Raw genomic sequence first — 23,381 nt, 5'->3', positions numbered from 1 at the left:
TAAAGGACTTCTAGGGTGGTTCCCTCCCAAAACAGCAACAACGCAGAATAGTCAGACGTGCACATACACTGTAGCTTATGAGTTGAGTATACAAAGGAGAGGAAAGCCATAGCTCTATTGGTCTAGAAGGAATGCTAGAGAGGCATGCAATTATCAATAACCCTTCTGTACCTTAAATATTGACACCTCATGGAGTTTCCAGGCATTGCTTTTTGTCTCCATTGCCGCCTCATTCAAAGTATTGCTTTTTTTCTGAGATTTTTTTTGAAGAGTTGCACATGAACAAGGTGTGATAAGTGTCGACCAGTACAAATCCGTGCTTCTATTACAAACTTTGAAGTCCCCCCCCCATACAGATCAGTACAAATCCGGTGTGGTAAGTGTAGATCAGTAGAAAGCTGTGTGGTAAGTGTAGATCAGTACAAAGCTGTGTGATAAGTGTAGATCGGTAGAAAGCTGTGAACATTTTGCAAAATTTGAAACGCACCGCACCCACCCCAAAAAAAAACTGTAAAAACACGTAAGCTCCTGCCATGTACCACAATCACTACACCAGAAAGCAGCCAACAGAGGGTTTTGTCTATTGTCAATTAAGTGGCACCAACGTATCCACAAGTGATGTTAAATGACATCTGACAAGGCATGTGGTTGCAGGGTTTGTGTTTCTACATTGACCTTGAAGCTTTGTTAGGCATCAGAAAATGTTACATATTCCTCATTTGATATGAATCCCCAATCCTCGACCATGTAAATGGGTCTTTCCATCAAGACGTGTACCAGAGCACATTGTGCATCCACCATCAGAGAAAAAAATTTACACGTCAAAATAGTTTTGCCCATTTTCACGGGATTCAAATTTTGTGTCAGATCCTGGACTTTCATCCAGTTCAGTTTCTTTGAGCCGTCTTTTCAGTGAGCAAGAAGAACTTTGTATGGTTTTGTAAATACCACTGTCCACATCAGGATCATGACAAGCTGCCCAATCTTCCATGATATGGAGCAATTTCTTCACCTAGAAATAGTCAAGGACGAAAACTTTTATATTGGACTTAATAGACCACCCTTAAAAAGAAGCTGGCATTCTTCCACATCTGAATAATCAGTTACACCTCCACCTTTGGACTTCCAAGTATTCCTATACCTACACACAGCTATTCGCAAAGCACAACTTGGACTATCATTTACTCATACAGCAACCTGCCTGAAAGAAAAATGACAAGGAAATTATGATACATTAGTTTCTTGAAAAATGAAAAGGTGGATACAGTCTCAAGCTTCATCTGGAAACCCCTCGAGCTTTCACTCTCCCCTAACTCTTCCATTCTGTCATCCCTGTGGTCTTGAAGATCTTCTAGCAGTAGCTCACATCTTTCAGCCAAAACGAGTAGCACCTCTGATGTGGCATGGGGATCTTGATAAATTGTTGAATATGCAGAGCTAAGCCTGGCCAGGATACTCCATAGAGCATTTCGTGCTCCAGGGTCATCTCCAGTGGAGGGCAATAGCTCCAGCAGCTGTTTGATGAGTACTGCATCTGCATTAATTGCATCCGCAGTTAGTTCAGAAAAATGGAGACCTTGTGAAGGCTATGAAAAGCAAGCACATGAATGTTCATGTGGATGGTCCAGGGAGAAGTGTTGAGGAACTTACCACGAGATACTTCATGAATGAGATCTTCCTCTTCAGCTAACAGATTAGCCACTAGAACTGTTGCAGAGATACCAGCAGGTCCAACCTAAGAGGTAAAGCCAAAGAGTCTCAAGCTTGCACAATGCGACAATGTTTTGCATACCACAAACTCACAGCAATAATAGTACTACTTTCAGAATCTCTAAAAGATACACTTAGCTTTGAATCCTGGCATCGTATCATAACATAACCAGAAGCTTACTCAAAACAAGAAACTCAAATTAATGACACCTTCCAGCGTCCCCTTTTGACCCCAGCACCCCCACCCCCCCAAAAAAAAACCCAGCACATACATCAGATGTCATTATATGGCAAGGCAGGATAATCGATCGATCATAAAATGATTGGTGCCCAATAACGAGCCCAATAAAAAAGATCATATCCCTGCCACACCCCCCCAAACACACACACATGTAGACGCACACACACAAGCATGCACGCACACAAACACACAACCCACTTCTCTTGCAGCCTGCCCTCCCCAGCTGCTTCTTCCTAGTGACCTCGCTCCTCCCTCACACTCCCCCTCCTTGCTCAGCTGCTCCTGGTGTACATTTGTCCCACTTCCTCCTTTGCAATATTTCCCTGCCTCCACCTCCCCGACATCGTCCCTGCTTACTTCTCCCACATCCTTGGCCACAGCTCTTCTTGGAGCCGTGGGGGTAGTTCACCCCTAACGTGGCCACCTCACTTCTCACTTCGATTATTTCCCCCTCCTACCCACTCGTGTGGTGACCAGTCCCCCTCCTCCCACACCCTTTATTCTCCAGCTCACTTCTCCGTACTAGCTTCTCCAACAGCTGCTACACCAAACCATTCCCCTCTTCTTTCTCGTCTTCACTCATGGATTCCCTCTTCACCATTTCTACATTCAGATTCTGCTGTTACTTTTCTTTATCGTTATGTGATGCAAGCTTTGCAGACATGAGGCATGCTTTATCAGCATCTTTGAATGCTTGAAAGGGAGTATTCAACATAACTGTCCCAAGCATCTTTGCATGCTTGGAAGCTCGATGTAGCCATTCGAACCGTACCCATAAAGAAGAGCTGTATTCTGTCAGAGTCTGAGCCAAAGGGTGATTACTGAATTTTTTCGGTGAGGTTGCACAGACCCGCAGTCCCCAAGGAGACGACGCAGCCAACACCCAGAGAGGGAGACTCCATAGACCAGCCAGTGCATTGACCCACACATGAGGATTGGAGAGCTTTCCTCTACATTCGGTGGCCTGGGGACACAGTCAACTGGGGTGACAATGGCACTTGTCCAACGGAGAGCTACTGCGAGGCGGACACAGAGGACCGCACATGTCAATTGTCATTAGCACTCCATCACGGGTTTAATCTCCCAGTGATGCCGTGCCTCGCTGGAGCCACTGTCCACTGAACCAGCCAATGGATATGATGATCTGCTCAAGCGTCTCTGATCCAGCCCGCTCCTCTGCTCAGGCCTTTCTGTCCCTTCTTGCTCAGCTATCCACTCAGGCTTCTCCCACGCAACCTTTACGCTCAGGCTCCTCTTTTCTCAGCCGCTCTGTTCCTCTCCTCTCCACTTAGCCCTATCCTCTCTTCTCCTCCCCGCTCAACTTCCTCCTTCCAGTCTTGACGTTAAACATACCCTTCCCCTGCCCCCTTCACCCTCATAGCTCTTCAGGCCCCTCTAAGCTCTAGACTGGGAGGATCCCCCCCTCCCCCTCAAATAAAAAGTCCAGGGGTTAGGACAGTTGGGGGGTCAGGAGAAAAGATGCACAACATGGATCCTAGAGGACAACAGCAGCAAAAACATGGATCTACGAGGAAGAGCTACACACTGGCAGTCCTAAACACTCCTCCTTTTCCAAAGACACACACCAGGCGATTCACAGAACTCCAACAGGACCCAAGGGCTTACACTTGCAAACTGCGGAGGAACAGATTTGCCTACTATTTAGCTCGAGGTACAAGAGCTCAAGTGTATGCTAACAGTAATGGAGCACAAAATCGACAAATGGGAGAAAATCGAAAGGAGGCAATAGTGAAACAGACGATGCTTGAAACTATGGCAGGTAGAATTGAGGAGCTGGAGAAGAAGAACAGCACTGGACCACTACTTGAATGCAATACATCTCCTAATTCACAGTTAGTTTCTACAGTTAAAGAAATCATTACTACAGAGATGAAGTTAATAAAAGCAGAGATGATAGTAGAAATGGACACAAAAGCTAACAAAGATGGCATCCAAGCAAAGATCATATACCTCATCTTTGTCTGACAGCCGAATAACTTGGCATGCAAGGGAGAACAACTTTAAATTTGCTGCAAGCTGTGCAGCAATATCATCAGCCAAAGAGAGAGCCTCGGCTATTTGAAGGAGTGTGTCCAGTACAACATCCCTGAATCACCATGGAGCTTTGTTTAAATTGCATACTGTTGTTACTAAAAGATTTTAAAGGCAAATTCACATAGCAACACATCCAATTAAAGTGTACATTTGAGATAATGTATGTTGTTTTTCCAAAAGAAAGGGTGACATACCCTTCCGAGCATGTACTGTCCCAAACTGCACTGATCTCAGAACTTAGAAATATATTAAGGACAGCAGACAAAAGGTGATTCCATACCCGCGAGAACATGTACCCTCATTAACTGCATTGATCTCAGAAGCCAAAAGATCTGTAAGGATAGCAGGCAGTCCTAAACGCACCAAGGCTGAAAGAAGAATAGAGGAATTATCTCCTTGACAATCAACCATTGCCAGCAACAGCTCGGTACTCTGAAAAGGAAAAACAGAATCGTTCTTCAAATCCAATGGCTAGTGAATTGTGCCCTTTCAATGCTTTCAGAACATTATCAGCTGCTCCTTCTTTTTCATGTCAAATTGAAAGAGCTAGAGATATAAAACATGATAATTGATGTGCAACGATTTCCTAATTAGCAGTAAAATTTGTTTCCCATTTATTTAAACATCCCTATAAGGGCAACTCATGGCATCAGGCATACTTGCTGTCTTGCATCCTGCTTCGTGCAGTCCCAGCTCAATGCCATAAAGATCCGACTTGAATCAAATGTAGAGGTGTCTCGACTTTTAGGTTTGGGATCATTACAAGCTTGCAAGCATAGCAATTGCCATTTGAAGATTAAACTTAAATGAAGAAACAAACAACAGTTATTTATTCTCCTCACTAAGCACTGCAAATTTCAAATTTCAAACTTTCAGTGTCATTCCCTGGTTATTCCAACGCTGACCCTTCCAATTAATTAGGTGTGGCTGGACTTTTCAACCCCTCCTATTCATTTGCTACCCCTCAAACACAGAGATCAACCTCACATAAACTTTCTGATCGTCTAGTATCTCTAACATGACCTCCATCTCATTGGAATATCTAAGCCTGACTATTGAAATCAGTAAAGGCGTGTATGTATACAACAAAAACTTCTGCGTTTTGGAAGGCTCCAATCTGTTTCTTCTTTTATGAATAAGAATAGTGTTTGAAGTTCTCTCATCTGGAATTGTGCTTGCTTGAAAGCAACTCCCACATTTTTGCTCCACGTTCATTTCATTATGCTCTTGTAAAAGAGGACTGAAGAAAACTTGCTTAACCTGTGTCCCCAATTGATGTTCCAAAATTACCTGCAAGCTCAAGTTATACACCTGCCTTGCACCTCTAAATACTTCTGTCCCTTTCCTCTCTAGATGGTATGCAAACCAAAGCTTTTTACATATCAACACATGAAAACCTTTTGCTTCAGAGGAAGACCATTCTTCCATATGTGATGCTGGCTTTGAGTCCACAAGTGGAGAGGTTTATCTAACCTCCAAAGCTGATTGGCATGAAGCTGTATCCACAATGGGGAAACCAGTAGTCGATAAGCTGTATCCACGGCGGGGGAATCAGTAGTCAATAACCCTTTGCGACTATTAGTTTCATCATTGGAATGGCCTGGTAGCTAGTCTCAGGTTTGGCAAGTTTCCAATCCTCCAAGTGATTTTGTACTAAAGACAAGGCATGGGGAGGAATGTTGGAATATAGCTGGTCACCTCCCAATTTGTAAGCCCCCCTATGACGAGAGTGTGTGGGAGGTGAACCATGATAGGATGGGGCTGCCACGTGGGCAGCATACAAAAAAAGAAAAGGCAGAAAAGGGGCTGTCACATGGGCAGCACAAAGGCTGCCATGTGGACAGCGAACAAAAAAATGTACCTAGCAAATGGAAGCTCTCCTAGAAGACAAAACTGGTATGGAATGGCCACGTGTCTGTCAGAGGCAGGTGGGAGCAGATCTGCGCACCAGTTCCAGTGGTGAACTTCATGTTAGCAGCCTGGGGACCTGCACGTACTGTACGGATGGCAAGCACGACCTGTTTGCAGCAGCTGTACAGAGTGAAGCAAGGGTTTGCAGGCAGGGAAATGTCCAGGAGAGCAGCAAGGAGGACAGATCAAAGGGGGAGCTTGGGCCCCACCACTGGCTGTGTTAGAGCAGCAAGGAGGTCAAAGCACTGCCTTATTTGTGGCTGTTCAGAAGGTCATCTTGAAGTGTGTTTGTGGGGCACAACGATGAGGCCTACCTAAGCTTGCTGGTCGAGTGTTTTGGGAGTGCCATCGAGGAGGTAGAACAACTTATGTACATGAGTGAACAGCTAGATAGCACTCTGCCACTAGAGGGCGAGACACTAGACATTGTTTTTGTATTGTGTCCATTGTGGACGGAAATATAAGTGTTGTTACTTCTACATCTCTCCATTCCATTGTCCATTTACTTGCCATAACTTATGCTAAGTACATAGATCTAGATGAATCCAAGAACATGCCCAAACTCGTCCTCTAAAAACATAACAAAATGCAATTTCAATATCATCATATTCACTCATAAGTTTGAAAACCATGAACTCCATGATGCATAGCAGGGACCAGTTACTATGACATCCCCACTGATGTCATCAGCACCTAACAGTGTGTGTAGACCATAGTATAAACATATGCTCTCACACATACAAATCCACAGACCACATATACTTGAGCATCCATTTATACATGTTTCTGTCGCCACTCCGGAGGTGAAGGAAAGAAGTGATTTCTAGCAAGGGCGGACTGAATGAAGTCTCAGAGCTTATTCAAAATAGGCAGAGAGTGCATGCCCAAAGCATGACACCAATTGCGGTAGAAAGGGACATTGAAGTACCATCAGCATGAATCACATCCTGCACATATTTGACTCCTTTGCAGCCAAGATTGTATGTCTTTCGGGGTTCTACTATCGTGAGGGGCAAGGTAAAGAGCTTACTCCAATGTATACTCTCCAAAGCCATGCTCTTGCCCACATCAAATGGACGTCCCGACCAACATAAATAGTGTAGAATCACTTGCCAATCAGTAATCAGCTAGCTAGAGAAAGGGCTTCCATGAATGCTCCCTTGGTAAGAACCTATGATAAAGTCCCACAAAGTGATCTCCAATTTGCCAAATGCATGTGTACAAACCCTAGTGCATATTTTAGCCAACATTTGCGTCCATGGTTCCTTTTGGGCTGCATAAGTAATAAGCATGGTAGCTTTGATAGTAGTGTTCAAAATGTTGAGGCCTCCATGAATTTTTGGAGAACAAAGAAGCTCAAAGTTCAGGAGCTAGAGAGCTTTTTTATATTTGCACGTTTTCCAAAGGCATTCCATTGCTTGTGACATGAAGGCATCCAATGTCTTTTTATCCCATGCAAAAAGTGGCAAGTACAATTGTATGTATGCCATGATGATTGTTGACCAATTCGTAGATGCACATGCAAGGACCAAGGACAGAACTTCCAATAATCTAGCTTTTGGTTTATGTGTTGCATCACCCAACAGTTTTCCTCCCTTAAGGAAATAGACTATCAATAGGATATCCCACGTGCCTTATTTTTTGTCCTTGTTGCAAAATACGACACAACCACAAAAGGTCACGCCAGTCTCTAGCAGACAGAGGAAAAAGCTTAGATTGTGAAAATAATATGTAGCCCACAGCTAAGCCATATAACTCCAAACTTCAAAGCATCCATGATAAAGCACATGTCCAACTTGAGCCACAAAATGCTTACCAATTGGTAGTTGCATTCCTGCCCTTATCTGTAAGTTTATCCATACACAATTGAAGGACAAAATTGATGTATGTGTGTGTGCGCGCCTATGGGCTTTAAGTCGTCTGCAAGGAGTGTGTGCGTGTAGGTGTGCTAGAAGGTTCTAGTGACTCATCCGTCAGGTATGTCAGGTTGGTGTGATGTGTGAGTGATCATAGGAGGTGACTGATTGAGATAATCATGGAGATGATTGTGGATCTAAGATCTACCAACACGGAGGCAATTGCCTATATATGTAACCACTCATGAATAAAGATTTGTTCATTGTGCCTCATTGCTTTCTCTATGAACCAACATGTGGTATCAGAGCCACCACGTCCTCCTTGAGCCATTTCTAGCCACGTCATCATCTTCTTCTTCCTCACTCTCTCTTCTTCTCCATTTTTTCCTCTTTTGAGCAGAATTTCCAAGCGCTTGTTCTCCCAATGTAGGCAACCATTCTCCAAACCCTTACAGCCATAGATTCCCCTCATATAGGTGCACTTTCACTCCAGAGGGTTTTTGGAAATTGTCCTTTCTCAGCGTGTGCCGACACGATTACTGCCTGATGAACTTTGCTTCATGCGACCTATAGAAGTAAAATTTCAACCAGTCCTCCTAGGTATAGTTGGGCAACCTTATGAGCTAGCTGTTGTTCAATTTTGAGTGCATTTGGTCCACAAGCAAGGGAGAAATCAAAGAAAAACCAGTCGATTTTGAAGCAGTTCTCATAGGCCACCTGGCGCATTTTTTCAGCTATCCTCTGGGTCAGATATTCTCTAGTATTTAAGCTTTATTTTGGCATAAAAAGCCCCTTCATTAGCTCTTCCAGCTGTGCAAATTCAGCCCTCCAAGTTGCTGCTATCTCTGGTTGCTATTTTGACAGTTTTGACTTGTTAATGCTTGACTAGTCAACCAAACAATTGGGGCTTTTTCTGTTGACTGATTGTTTGCTGTGCATTTACTTTGATTGAGCTCTGTAAGGGAGCAGACACTACCCTACATATTGGGTAAGACCCTCTCATGAAGATGCAAAGTGATATATATGCATCACTCAAGATGAAGTATTGGCTGTTTTCCTTCAAAGTATGAATGCAATGATGCTTATTTATGAGTATCATGTGATGAACTTCAAGCAAGCCAAAGATGATCATATTGATGCAAAGGATTGTGACAATGTTATTGTTTCAAAGTATGTGCTCTTTTGGAATACCTATGAAATGATGGACAAATGTTTTGCACTTTTGAAGTGCAACATGCTTTCACTAATACTCTTGGTGCTACTATTAAAAAAGGAATATTTACTCTCTTTATATTTAAATTCCATGCCAACTCAATTGGCAAATGTCAAGATGTACATTGATGAAAATATCAACATTGAATAAGATGCCAAGAAGGACAAGATGAAGGACAAAGAGCAAAAGAGTTACATCAACATTAATATATATTTGTGCTCTTGGAAACTAGGAAGTCTAGGAAGAAAGAACCAGAACAAGATGCTACAAAGACCTCTATCAATGAGGAGACTTTCATCCAGGGAGGGCATTGGCCCTACATTTTAGATTAAGATTTTGTGTTTGAGCCAATAATGGTTCTCTGCCATGGATAGTCCATCCTTAAATGATTGTTAGTCGTTTTAGATTTTTCCTTATTGGACTCATTGGGCTTTACATACAAAGTCATTGTCTACCTCCCAGTTGTAAACCAAGAATCCTAGGAGTGACTCACAGGTTGGGGCCATGTGTGTTGCCACATGATGGTGGGCAAGCCATGGAGCATCCCATGTACTACTACTAAGGGATGAGGTCATCAATTTGTGGAGGGGAATGAAGGACAAAATTGATGTATGTGTGTGTGTGTGTGCCTATGGGCTTGGAGTCCTATGCAAGAAGTGTGTGAGTGCAGGTGTGCTAGAAGGTTCTAGTGACTCATCAATTAGGTATGTCAGGTTGGTGTGATGTGTGAGTGATCATAGGATGTGACTGATTGAGGTAATCATGGAGATGATTGTGGATCTGGGATCTACCAACATGGAAGCAGTTGCCTATATATGTAGCCACTCATGAATAAAGATTTGTTCATTGTGCCTCATTGCTTTCTCTATGAACCAACAACAATAACATTGGATGGAGGGAGCATGCTTGCCGCATTGATCCACCAAGTGTCCATGAGTGGGAGAGGTCACCCTCCAAGGATGCATCGAGAAGTACTATTTTGATATAGCCAAAAGATAGCTTTGCACATCTTTGGCCCAAACCCCATTTTTTGCATTACCTAAACAATGTAATCCCATTGCACTACATCAAAAGCTTTACCAATATCTACCTTCATGATGAGTACATCTTGCTTTGTATGCTTGGCATATTGAATGCATGTATGCGCATTGGCAATATTGTCATGTATCTACCTTCGTGGTACAAAACCAGACTAGGCCAAATGTAAGCCTACATAAAGAACACCTCACCTCACTATCTATCTACACACACACACACACACACACACACACAAACTTTCTTTTTGGGGGGGTAAAAAGAACCTTTCATTAAGAGAACACACACACACACGTACGTACGTATACATGTATGTGGGAGAGAGTGTGTGAGTAAGTGAATTCAAAATCATAAAGTCCCCCCAAAGAGATTAGCTACTACTAAAATATTGTTTGCTACAAAGAGGCTCTGATGGGAGGCAGATTTTTGTATATTTGCAAACAACAAGGGTTTATCCAGTTGTTTCATTATGAGTTTGCATCTAGGTCTTGTTTGAATTTTGGGGTCCACATTAGTGTGGACATCTGCAAAACCGCCTTGGGTATTTAAAATTATTTTGATGTATTCGTGCATTTGAAATTATTTTGATGTATTCAGAGTTATGAATTGTGCATTCTCAGTTATCGATAGTCCCATCGTAGTCTACCTGGAGAAACCCGTAATTCTCTCCTTTATGTTGAAATATCCTGCAGCCCACCTGTACCATGGACATGGTCCTTGTTCATCACGCAGTCATGCGTCTACATCTCTAAACCCTAAAATCTCAAACATGGCATGTGTGAATTTAGAACGTTATTATCTTTATTGGGTGCCATCTGTATATTTCAGTTTTTGTTAACTGCAAGAAATTAGTTATTATTCCAGATTAATTCAACAGAAGAAATGCTTCTATGGCACATTATATAATTCAATCCGTAACCATGTTCTGTAGTTTGGGAAAAATGCCTCTAGTTGCCCTGAAACTCGGAAAATAAGTATGGCTCTGATTGGTATTCCCCCATTTTATAAAAGTCAACAGAGTCGATAATCATGAAGGATACAGAAATGAGGTAAAATTTCGGAGAAATTTGTGAATGTTAAGTGTTTAACAAAGGGAAAAAGGAAGACAGATAAAGCAGAAGTTGTAGGAGAACTATTGCATGCAGGTCCTCAATCAATTGAAACCGACAAGCTTTTAACAAACCTTGTCTAAAAGCAAAGAGTTCATTGTATTTGCAGCAATCCATATAATGCGCTCCAGCACTTCCTCGGAATTGATAGCCTTAACCCAGCTATCAACTTCTTCACTGTGCAGACCTGCACTCAGCAATCTGCAAAATAAAAATTAGCCATTGTTGCCACACCAACAATGGTGTAGGGACAGCCAAATATGAGATGATCACCACACATACTGGTAGATATGTATGATATAAAAGACAGCCCTATCATTGAACTGCAACTTGAAGACCCTATAATCAAGAATGGGTTTTACAAACCATCCAATCATATAGCTTGCATCCATACAATGGATACATACATTGCTTAATATATTCACCTGTATGGCTTTGAGGTCTGAGTATATCTGGGATCTCGGCAGTCACAAGGCAAGAAAACAGAAGCAGAAATCTAAACGACCTTCCATAGAAAAAACAGTCATAATGCAGCGATGGAGCAGGATCAGGATTCCAGCATGTTACGCTGCTAGGATTGGGGCTTTAAAATGGAGGTTCATAGAAATAAACCAATTAACACCAAACAGTACATCTCATCAGATGCAGAGATTCGTGTTCTCTTCCAATAAATGACTTGACAGATACAATATGTTACGTTTCCTTAGAGACCAGCTTGGTATATACAGGTTGTATTCAGCTGAAGTTTAATGATTTTGGTAATTTCATACGTAACACTGTTTCCATAAGGCAGACATGCAATATACCTTCATAAGAATATGATGTCTTCAATCTTACAGATTGAGAACTGTACCAGAAACAGCGACTGCTTCCATGTAAACAGCAAAGGTTCACAACACTTTATGGGAGAAAATTGGAAAACAGCAGCTCATGAAAACTGCGACGTTCCTTCATGATTAAAACATTCATATATGGAAGTAGAACTACCTGCATGCTTCAGAGAGGCTTGGTGAGTCATCGACAAAAAGATTTTGCACAATTTCATGAACTAAGCCTGGCATCTGAACTATTGCCTTTACAGGCACCGCGTGACAGGCTAGATTCCCCATTATTCCTATGCAAATCTCCTGCACTCACATGAAATGTGCACACAATCCATATTCCAGTTATGATATGTAGTTATCTTGATGTTTTATCAGCAACTTTAAACTGTTTTTTCTATTAAAGTTCCAAAAGTATACAGAGATAGTTTTACAAGTGTACAACATGTCCATCGTAATTAATAGAAACTATAACATCACCACATATGTGTGAAGCCCATCAATCTCACAAGGCACTACAAGGTACTCGCAATTTACCCGTATTCTGTCAGAATGTGGAACATTCAAAACAGCAAGCAGCACATCCAAAATGTAATTTTTCACCTGCACATTGAAAGTTCAAAAGCAAATCCAATAGTTGCTTTCAAAAAACCTAGAAGCAATAACATATCCACTGCAAGACACTGTAGACACCATAGCTTATAACTAGTTTTAGAAATTAAAGGCATTTGTCTTTCCTGGCTTTTTTTAAGATGCCTTTCCCATTAATGCAATCATTGAAATAGAAATTTTGTCAAACAAAAACAGTATCCAGAATAACCTTTTTTATCCAATCAGGATGATTCGAAGAGCTTGCTAGCACTGAGAATTTAGAAAAAGCATTTTCCAAAGACCTTGCCACCATCGGAACCCATACTCAGAGATACTAGATTGACCATGGTGCAACCAAAAGCAGATAGACCTATCTACTCAATGCAGGAATCATATGTTTCAAATGAGCTATATGACACCACGTGGAAAGGACAGACAGTCACATTTGTCAAAGCAAAAGAACCACCCTAAACCAGGAATCTCCAAAGAGTTTGTGGACACCGATCCATACTCGTAGATATAGAATTCACCATGGTATGCATTATGGTGGAAATTACTGTTGCTCACCCAAAGGAGACAGAGCTGACTTTTTTACTTGCAAGCAAGAAGCATCTAGAAAGGGACCCAAAGATTAATTGCCACACTTGGAGCACCTGTTAAGGAACTGCTCATGCGCTACCAGAAGTCAGACCCTTGAGAATGAGGCTGATGTATTGTATATGACAAATATCTGTACAAGGTGTCTGATGCCTTCAGGCTTCAGTACTGTTCTTCACCACCTGTTTAACGAATGCACACCACCAATGGCATTTTCACCAGAAACTGGAAGCATTTAGAAATTATGAAATGTTTCAAACAATTCAAAATTTGGGCCTGAGTTTCAAAAACCCAAATTTCCGTTCAGGTATGGAAAACCGTTCCAGACTAAAACTGCCAAAAAGGATGCTTCCAACTTAGAACTTGAGACCTTGCAAATTGAGTGCCAGGCCTGTGTTTCAATGTCAATCCAAATGCTCAAAACATTTTCAAGGGTCATTTTCAATAAACTGTAGCTTTTGTTACTATGAGGTCCACTAGTTGCTGCAGAAAATGTAGTGCGCACATTACTGGATTCTGACATATGTCTTCAAATCTGTTGGAAATCACAAATCCCTTTTGAATAGAGTAAGCCACACGCAAGGGTAACTCTAAGGAGCCAGGCATTCAAGTTTCTCAAAATGAGGAATTGAGGCATAAACCTTTTAAAGCCGACAGCAATCAGAATTACAAACCATCTCATTGACTAACTTTAAAATATAAGGTGTGATACCCAAGGTTCTCCCAGCGATCTTTGGGTGCAGAAAGTGCAAGAATCCTAACATTTAAGGTTCCTTTAATACATACCAGGACGGTAAATGGAAAGTTACATGTGTGTGTGTGTGTGTGTGTGTGTGTGTAGTAATTTCCATTTACCCACCATTGGGTACTGATGACATCAGTGGGGATGTCATAGTAGCTAGACCCTGATATGCGTGATGGGGTTTATGGTTTTCAACCTTGTGAGTGACTATCATGAGAATGAAACTGCAATATCATGATAGTCACTACACAATTTTTTTTTTTTTTTTTTTTTTGGGGGGCGGGGGGGGGGGGGGGGGGGGGGGGGGTTTTGTTTGAGAAAGTACTTTACATTACAAGGGAGCTTAGACCCTGATATGTGTGATGGGGTTTATGGTTTTCAACCTTGCAAGTGACTATCATGAGATTGAAACTGCAATATCATGATAGTCATGGAAAAGCAGGTAAGCTGAAAATGTACATCAGAAGAAAATTTCCATGGAAGACCAATGATAGTCACTACACACACACACACGTGCGTATACACACATACATGTGTGTGAGTGTGTGTGTGTGTGTGTGTGTGTGTGTGTGTGCAGCCATAGCCTGAGGGAAGGAAAGCAAGTGTCCATGATCATCCACCACATCACCAACATAGTGTATCCCCAAAAGTTATATGCTCGAACCGGTTGTTGAAGAGCCAAAGGAGGATCAAAAACCGCACTCCGGTAAATACTTTCCTTCCTAAGGGAGTTGCAGGGGAGCTGAGGAGTCCAGTCAATGAGAGAGAACCCTCTTCCAATCCTTTATCAGAGCATTGGCAAATGGAAAGCCTGTTATAGATCACTCAAATCTGCCCAATATGACCTCCCAATATCCATTTACCATATGCAGAGGTGCGTAATGCCATACACATTTCAGCAAGCACCACAGGCTCTTCTGGAACAAAATTTCTTATTTCTTGCAGCCTTTCCTTCCGATCCCTCCTTTGGCAGATAGGGATAGATTACAGGACTGGTGCTTGCGACCTGTGGGCATCAATTTGCTTCCTATCCCTCTCTTACAACTTAATGCCAAGAACACTTACAACTTGCTACAGCCATCTCCTTGGATTCACTTGCATGCCAACTTCATTTGGCATCTTAGAAAGCCTCTCTCTTGGTGGCGAAAGACACTGAAGAATTTATAGAAGAGTAAGCTTCCACTCAAGCAGAGGCTCTTCTTATGGAAATGTCTTACAGTTACACTATCTGTTGTCTGTCACTCTTGCTCGTCGCAGCATAGTGTCTGCAAGGAGACCTTCAACATTCTAGCCTGGAGTTGGTTTACTTATGTTTTTGATCTCTTGTTTCGGACTCTCCACTTTGGAGACTCCCTGATGTATGTTCTTTTCATGTAATATAATGCTACTGGATTTACCACCCCAAAAAAAAAAAAAAAGTGTGTGTGTGTGTGCGCGCGCGCGCACGCACGCGCGCATAATATGTCTCTCTCTCTCTCTCTCTCTCTCTCTCTCTCTCTCTCCGTCGCTTCTCCGTCGCCTCCCCTCCCGCTCAGCCTCTCCGTCACTCACCGGCGACCCCATCTCCTCCTAATCGCCTCTAGTCTCTTGCACCCCCTCACCATCTTCTCTTGGTGACCTCTCCCCTCCTCGCCATCTTCTCCTACTGCCCCTTGCTAATGCCAGAGAAACGCATTTAGTTCAAGCCTCGTGTGCCCAAAGGCACCCTCTTTGTTCCTTTTTATGCAACCATGACTTTGCAAGGATCCCCTTCCCATCCTGCACCGGTTACCCAGGCTAGCAGCTCCCTCCACCTCTCCTGCACTTACTCCTACCCCCCCCTCGCCATCTCCTCTGGCAACCCCATCTCCTCTTGACCGCCTCCAGTCTCTTGCATCCCCTCAACATCTTCTGCTGGTGACCTCTCACCTCCTTGCCATCTTCTCCGTCTGCCCCTTGCTAATGCCAAAAAAACGCATTTAGTTCACACCTCACCTGCCCAAAGACACCCTCTTTGTTCCTTTTTATGCAACCATGACATCGCAAGGATCCCCTTCCCATCCTGCACCGGTTGCCCAAGCTAGCAGCTCAATGACTTTCCCTCCACCAACACCCTAAATGCCAAAGGGCAACTTCTAGTTTCCATCTGCCCCAAGGCCATCTAATGCACTAGGTCCCAGTATTACAGTTATTTCAAATGATGATCAAGACCGCCAGGCACAAGCTTCTCATAGTGCATCCAGCCATTCCAGTTTTGATCACAGGGGATCAGACTAAACACCGCCTGCTATCAGAAAGCTGCATCTCAGGAGGCATCAAGTGGCCCATCGCCGATGAGTGTGCATCCAATCATCCCTCCAAGCTTCTGGTGGTATTCAAGGCATTCCTCGATCCATGTCTCCATCTTTCATCCGTATTATCTCCAAGAGAGATCGAGGCGCTATGCCTCAAGGAATTCGACATGATTGACTTTCCTACGGTGGGCATTCCATTATGCACAACTTTCATCTACTCTTATGCTATGTCCTCCAACATCTTTCAGTTCATAGGCTCTCGGCACACTCCTACTCTAGTGTCCACATATTTGTGTCTTCCCATCCTCGCCATTCGCTAGCATATGATGAGTCTCAGATTTTGACATCCTTTCTGGCCGGATGTGTTGTAGAAGAAGGGAAGATTGCCGCAAAGCTGTGGAGGGAAAGAAAAGAGAAGATGTCCTCGCCAAGTATTTCTTTGCACACCTATATTCAGCTCTTGGCCATTTTTTAATCACACGGAGTGTTCGCCCTATATTGAATGCCCTTCTCACCACCACGTCTTTTGATTTTGCCTCTCTCTGTTATACCACCTTTCGTGCCACTGCACGCAAATGCCGAGGTCGGACACATACTCGCACATGTGGGCCATAGGCTTACCCAACTCCTCCATCAATGGTAGGCTGCCCCTCCTATTGTGGCAGCATGTCTCCCATCTCACCACCACGCCCCTCCTATTGTCGTACCTGTATCTTCCCCTCCACCTCCCCTACCCCTATTGCTTTATCGCCTCCATCACCCATGCCTCTTTCCCCCAATGCTAGATCCACCCCTCCACCATCCCCCCTTCATGCCTCTCCTATTGTGGGTCCCACTTCTACATGCTCTACTCGGACCCAGCTGGTAGTCATGTCTACACAAGTGGCGAGTGACCCTTTTGTCATATGATTCCTCAGATGCTCCTACAATTCTTCTTCTCTGGTGACCCCATATGTTGATCTTCCTATTGTTTCCATAGTGGTGAGCACGCTTATTGCTTTCATCATTGTTGCTGCAGTCCACGGGGAAGAGGAACCTCTTGATCCACTTAGCTCTCTAGTCCATGAGGGACACATTGTTGCTAAGCCTTCGCATCTTTCACAGGTTGATACTTCATGCACATCACCATCTACGTCTCTGGAGCTTGGAGCAAAGAGTTCCCCACACACCACCCATCCATTTGATCTAAATTTGACATTGGGTATGGGCGCCCCTAGCACTCCTGTTGCACTACGTGGGCCTCCAACACCTACACTTCCCTCTTCGAATATACAGGCCCCACAATTATCACTCCAGCAGCCCTCAATTCTCATGTCTCCTCGGCGACCCTGTACTACTTGCGTAGTAGCCAGTTTCAATGCTTCAAATGTCACATGTACACGTTCAACTGCCCAGGTCGATACTTGTCCACGTTATATCTTTGTTGGTGGTCTTCTGCATGTTCCTACTGAGTGTCCCTCTCTTCATAAGAATGATATGTTGTCCCATTATCTTGCTTCATCATCGGAGCAATCATTCTCAACGGTCGGATAAGGATGAAGATTACAAACGCCTTCTAAATACGCTGAAAAGGAAAAGGTCTCCCGTTAACCCCGAAGAGGAGGAGATAGATCATATCTTTACTATTCCTTTGCATGAGAGCTTGGGTAAAAACAACCGTGCAGCCAAGCCTCCCACTTGTTACCTCGGCCTCAATGATCTTGCACCTGTGGCCGCCTTGAAAAATGTGGAAGATCGAAGTATGCAAACTGTGTTTGAAAAGTTCAGGGAGATCATTATTAGGCTGATCGCATGTCTTTCAATGGCAGGTATGCATAGGCTAAGCCGTCAATGCATCTGCAACAACGCATCATGGATGATACATTCTCACAGTTAGGGACTGTCCTCTTCAACGCTACAGGTCATACACATAAGCTGTTGTCCCAAAAACAGCACATGAAGTCAGAGAGAGAAAAAGAGACCGATGCTCAAGCGCAGCATTGGAGAGCACAGCTGCAACAAAAGGAGGCAGCCTACCAGATGGAGATAGATGCACTGAAGGGGCAACATGCCCTTGAGTGGCAGCAATGGGAATATACCGCACAGGATATGCTTCGCGACCATACAGAAGAGCATGCTAAGCTGTAGCAGAAGACGACTCTACTCCAAGCAAAACACGACTCTCTACTAACCTTACATGCTACATCTGAGCAGAGGGTGTCTCAGCTTGAGGCCCCGACATTCAAGAGTGGCACTCAGCCTTGGAGCATACGCATGCCATAGTTCTTTCCATACGTTACCATACGCATATGGCATACGGTTACGGAAGTATGATTGGAGTATGGTTCAGCCCTTGCAGCTGAATCATACGTGACCTAATTTACAACCAAAAACAACAGGATAATATACATTGTACACATTTAATGAAAGAGAGTTACAAAACTTTCAACTTCAAACTTCTATTAATTTTAAAGTTCCCCTCCCCCAAAAAAAAGGCAAGTATGATTGGCCGTACCATACGCGTACGGAAAATTTATTCCATGCGCACATGGTTCAGCCAACCATACGCGTACGGACCCAACTATGACACATGCAGGCCCAGCTACTTTCCCCTACAGGCCGATCTTGCTACTTTGCAATCAAAGCATGATCAGTACAAATCCAAATACGATCACCACAAGGGGAAGTATGAAGACCTGCAGAATGTCATGGACACAACTGAGGAAGAGGATGATACAATAAGTGGAGTCTTTGTAGCTCCTTCTTACCTCATGGATGTGTTGTCATGTCATCTGTTTTTTTTCGCTAGGCCACTTGGCTTGATTCAATTCTCAGCGGAGGTTTTTGTTATACAATTGGCTTGGTTCAGAACTCGGTGGATATGGGTGTTGTTGTACATATATGACTTGGTTCATTCTCTGCTATGATTTTAGTTCAAATCTATGCTTCACCTGTGAAGCTTTTGTGTATAAGACAGTGTTCTTTTATAGGACTTTCTTTTATATTTATCGTTTTCAACTTATCACTTATAGGGCAAAGGACCTTTTATTACTTTTCTTCCTGAGCACTAACAGAAACAGCATCAAGTGCACACCTCAACATCGACTATCATCACGTTCTATTCACTGGGAAAAATCATCGAGAAGGTGAATGATAGTGGCGGGGGAACTGTTGTAGCAAAGAAGTAAGCAAGCCCAAACTCCGTCAGTTCAAATTTACTACATAATGCTGCCTTTGCTATGAGAGGGCCATCATTGCCTATAATGATGAGATTGACTAACAGATAACAACATTATGACTTTGCAGTCATGAGTCTAGTCTGCACCACATACATATCGGGATCACTATTGGTCTTCTCCAAACTTTTAAGTCTTCGAAACGGGTCAATCTGTGTATACTAAAATCGCAGGCTTGCTTGAGACCATGAAATCATTTCTATAGCTTGCATGCTTGTCTCCTGTCCTCCTTCCACTCAACCATCTTGTTGTTCCATGGAGATCTCATCCTCAAGGTTTCCATTAAAAATTTTAGATTTGACATCATCTGCCACAGCCAAATTGTGTTAAGCTGCCAAAGCAATTAGGGTTCCCACAGATGTGCCTTTTGCTACTGCTGCAAAGGTGGTCTTGGTCTCATTAAGTTCCACCCCCTCTTTCGAGGAGTACCGTTTGGCTACAAGTCTATCCTTGTCCGTTCCATCTTTGTACCATCTGTGCTATGAAAGATCACATTCCATCACACAAAAGAAAGAAAAGCTTTCCACTCTTTCAAAACAAGATGGACCTCAAACCATTTGCAATAATCAAGGAAATTACAACTCACAACCCTCAGCTACCATTGAGCTTTATTACTCTAAGAACACCCATCCTTCGCCAATGACCTTAACCTCCAAAGTGTATGAATTAGTCCAACTAACTAGGGTCAACTAGGGATGTAACAAGAGTGACCAGATACCTCTGCGCGCACACATGCACACACACATATATATACACGTGCACATTGTGTAACAACTCTGGAATCTCTCACCTACATACACGCGCACACACACACGCGCGCACACACACACATGCATGTTTTTTTGGGGGGGAGTTTGTGTGCGCGCGCATGTGCACATATGTATCTTCTGCTATTCAAAAGGTCTAATGCATTAGCTTGCATGTACAAAATTCAAAGCTCTTTTGTGGAGCATGGCCTTCCTAAGAAATTTCTGACAGTATGCAAACATTTGATTCTCAATCATATTTTAAAAAGCTGCAAATCCAGTTGCATCACGTCAGCACTCTTCTATGGAATATCTCATCTCATAACTCTTTACAAAAAACCAAACAAAAGAAATTATGTGCAGCTTACCATGAATTCTGCATGAGTCTGATTTGCAGCAAGGTCCCACAACACACAACCAGCCTCCTCCCTCTGCTCTGGAGCTTCAGAGCCTGCTGTAGGTTCTGTGGCCAAATGTTCCACAGCTCTCTGTTGCATATCCCCTGCTTGATCTTCACCTCTAACTTTAGAGGATGGAGAGATTCCTCCTCTATCACTATTAGGAACCCTTTCTGTTTGTGCTGGATCTGATTTCTTGCATAACTCCTCCTGGTTATCTGCACTTCTGCAGGATATTTCATCTATGTTTGCACTTGTGTCAACCAAAGAAAGATCGTTGTCATGGGAACGCTCACACCCCTTTGCATCAGCATTTGCTCTTTCATCCAAAACTTCTTGAATCTTTGTATCCTGTTGCTCTTTTCTGCCACATACATCATCTGTTTTCAGATCATTCTCGAGCTTATTTACTGTAGAATGCCTGATCACATCTCTCATATGGACAGGTGGCAGAAGTTGTCGTATCAGTTGAATGATGTAGCTAGGATCAACTGTTGTAGAGAGTTCTAGTGCCTGTATTGCAGAGCCAGGCATATGAGAGAAGGAAAATAAACACAGTCGAAGTACAAATGCCTCTGTCCGTCCATAGCTTTATTCTCGATGGCATTGATTTATACCTCGTGGATAACAATCAAAAGACTGAAGAGAGAATATGTTGCAAATGTGATCTTATCTAATATGAGTGACTGGAACAAGGCCTCAAACCGAAGTATTAAAGCATTTCATAAATAATAGGATATATCCAATCTTACAAACTAAATCCTTTTGGCAAACTAAGGAAAGCACAATGAGAGGTATGAACGAAAGAAAAATATGAGACAGAGACGGGGCGGAGGAGAGGGAAAATGAGAGAAAGGGACGAAGAAGAGCAATGAGACTAGAAAAGAAAAAGTAAATCGTTAAGGCAAGCTACGCTTAAAGCATTTTAAATGCGTTTGACGTTCAGAACAATGGCCTTTTTTTTCAATTGGTCCCTTTCTTTCCTTCTAAGTGAGTTTCATTATCAAGTAGCCACTACGTAATTAAGTCTCTGTAAAGCGACAGACGCTGGAACTGGTCGAAATATGTCGTTTCTCCAAGCCTAGAAGGCGTCGGGGCCCAAAAAAACCAACAAAATTGCGTAACCTTCAAAATTCAAGTAGAATTTTACTTTATCCAATTATGCTTCAGCGTTTGATGATCAAGTTCCAGCGTCCACGAAACAAGCTCGGAAATCGTACCTCCTGCTCTGGTAGATATGAAGAAAGAGGACCAACGGGCGAAGACTCGGGGGCAGAATGAGATGCGGCTTCTGCGGCCATCTTCTCCGATGTTAGTAAAACTTTTTTGGAGTCTCCGGGTAAACCCCTCGCTCATTCAGAGTTAAAAAGGGGAGGTCCAGACCCAAGGACGTTGGTCCAATTTGTTTGCTTACAAGAGCCAGGGCTCCAAGGTAGAAACCATCCGCAGAGGAAAAGAAAACATGGGGGAAGGAACAAATGGGCGATGGCGAATGCGAATGCGAAAAGCTTGATTGTGGGCGATAAGGGAAGCTTGTGGATAGATCAAAAGGAGGGCAAAGGTATGAAAGGGAGGCCGAGGGATGAAATGGGTTGTGTCGAAAGAGCTGAAACATCAAGCATTTTTGCTGATTCTTCGAGATGGTTCACGAAAAAACAGCTTCTTCCTTGAAACAATACCGCTTAAACCCAACAGCTAAATACCGCTTCGAAAACATGCTTTTTGGGCGGTTTCCAGACCGCCCAAAACCGCTTTCAAGACCTCCTGCCAAATTGGCCGCTGCGCTTTTTGGCCAACCGGCTCCTCCGGTATCCTTAATATCTCACCGCCACCTGTCCTCTCTAAAGCAAAAAGCCCTCCTGCCTGCACTTTTCCATCGCACTTTTTGAACCGTCCATTGAATATCTGACCGCCACTTGTCGGTTTGCCCCGTGGACCCCTCTCTCTCTCTCTTCCCACTAGCATCCAAGGGCCCACCAAGAGATGGTCCAAATAGCCCTCGGCATCTATGTGTACATCAACCTGCTACTAACATAAGCCATATATGAAAGATATTTCCACTTTCATGCCAAGCACAGACTGACATGCTGAAATTGTCAATCTCATAAACAACGGCAGGGCACGAATCAGCAAAGAAAGCACTCGTTCAACCTACTTAAACGGCAAAAAATGGTAGGGAGGCACCTCATCTCCTCGACATGCTGGTTCACAAAAACTACACAAAATACTTAAGAGAAGCAGGATGAACGTAATAGAGCTAAGAAATAAATCAAAGATTTTCTTTCAAACTTGATATACAATAGTCATATGTGCTTGGGGGATTTAAAATCAAAACCTCCCCATGTATCTCCCACTCGCCACTTGCACGAGGGAGCCCTTTTTGGGCATCTCGCACGAGTGGTTATTGCTTGACATAATGTAGGGTGATGGGGCCAGTAAAGAGACGGCTGCCTTTAAAATGTCAACAGCCCCTCCTCCATGGGTCTTGGGCCTTTGCATGCAAAAGATACAATATAAGCTCTTATAAAAAGTTGAGATAGTCAACACGTGGCACAACAATCACCCATCAATGCCTTTGGTACTAGGTATTTAGGTTTTCCACCAAGGTAATTTTTCCCTCTTTTGTTTTGAAAAAATTATTCTCCCTCTATGATTATTCATACAATGCCTTTACATTTTGAAAAACGTAAAAAAATCAGTAGGGACAACTCCTTCCACTCTCAAAAAGTTAGGGGTGCACAAAACAGGCCCCTTTACCCTAAGCAATATGCCAGTAACAAGGACGACAAGGTAAGGATAATGCCAAAAAAGACCGCACAAGGGAAGAATTTTGGAGAAAGCTGCTAATGGTGGAAGTCAGCTAAAGCG

At 43.2% G+C, this 23,381-nt stretch overlaps 1 protein-coding gene across 2 annotated transcripts; it reads right to left on the bottom strand.

Moving 5' to 3' along the window:
• Positions 1 to 490: 490 nt before the first annotated feature.
• Positions 491 to 22,152, bottom strand: LOC147880571 (ARM repeat superfamily protein). Of its 2 annotated transcripts, none has more exons than XM_087371228.1 (10): positions 21,734 to 22,152; positions 20,484 to 21,026; positions 12,489 to 12,554; positions 12,118 to 12,257; positions 11,205 to 11,331; positions 4,287 to 4,438; positions 3,923 to 4,058; positions 1,651 to 1,735; positions 1,266 to 1,534; positions 491 to 1,012 (listed from the first exon to the last, which is right to left on the bottom strand). In XM_087371228.1, the coding sequence occupies exons 1-10, from the start codon at positions 21,812 to 21,814 to the stop codon at positions 815 to 817; spliced, it is 1,797 nt and encodes a 598-aa protein (XP_087227354.1). In that variant the 5' UTR covers positions 21,815 to 22,152; the 3' UTR covers positions 491 to 814. The 2 variants fall into 2 exon arrangements, with proteins under 2 accessions (XP_087227354.1, XP_087227355.1); XM_087371229.1 differs by having other exon boundaries at positions 21,664 to 21,788.
• Between the last annotated feature and the right edge of the window lie 1,229 nt (positions 22,153 to 23,381).

The sequence above is a fragment of the Dipteris shenzhenensis genome, chromosome 32 (assembly GCF_047967505.1).
Source record: "Dipteris shenzhenensis isolate YYH24624 ecotype China chromosome 32, Dip_SZ_1.0, whole genome shotgun sequence".
Classification (NCBI taxonomy): Eukaryota; Viridiplantae; Streptophyta; class Polypodiopsida; order Gleicheniales; family Dipteridaceae; genus Dipteris; species Dipteris shenzhenensis.
The sequence above is the reverse complement of the archived record's forward strand: the minus strand, read 5'-3'. Positions and strand labels throughout refer to the sequence as shown.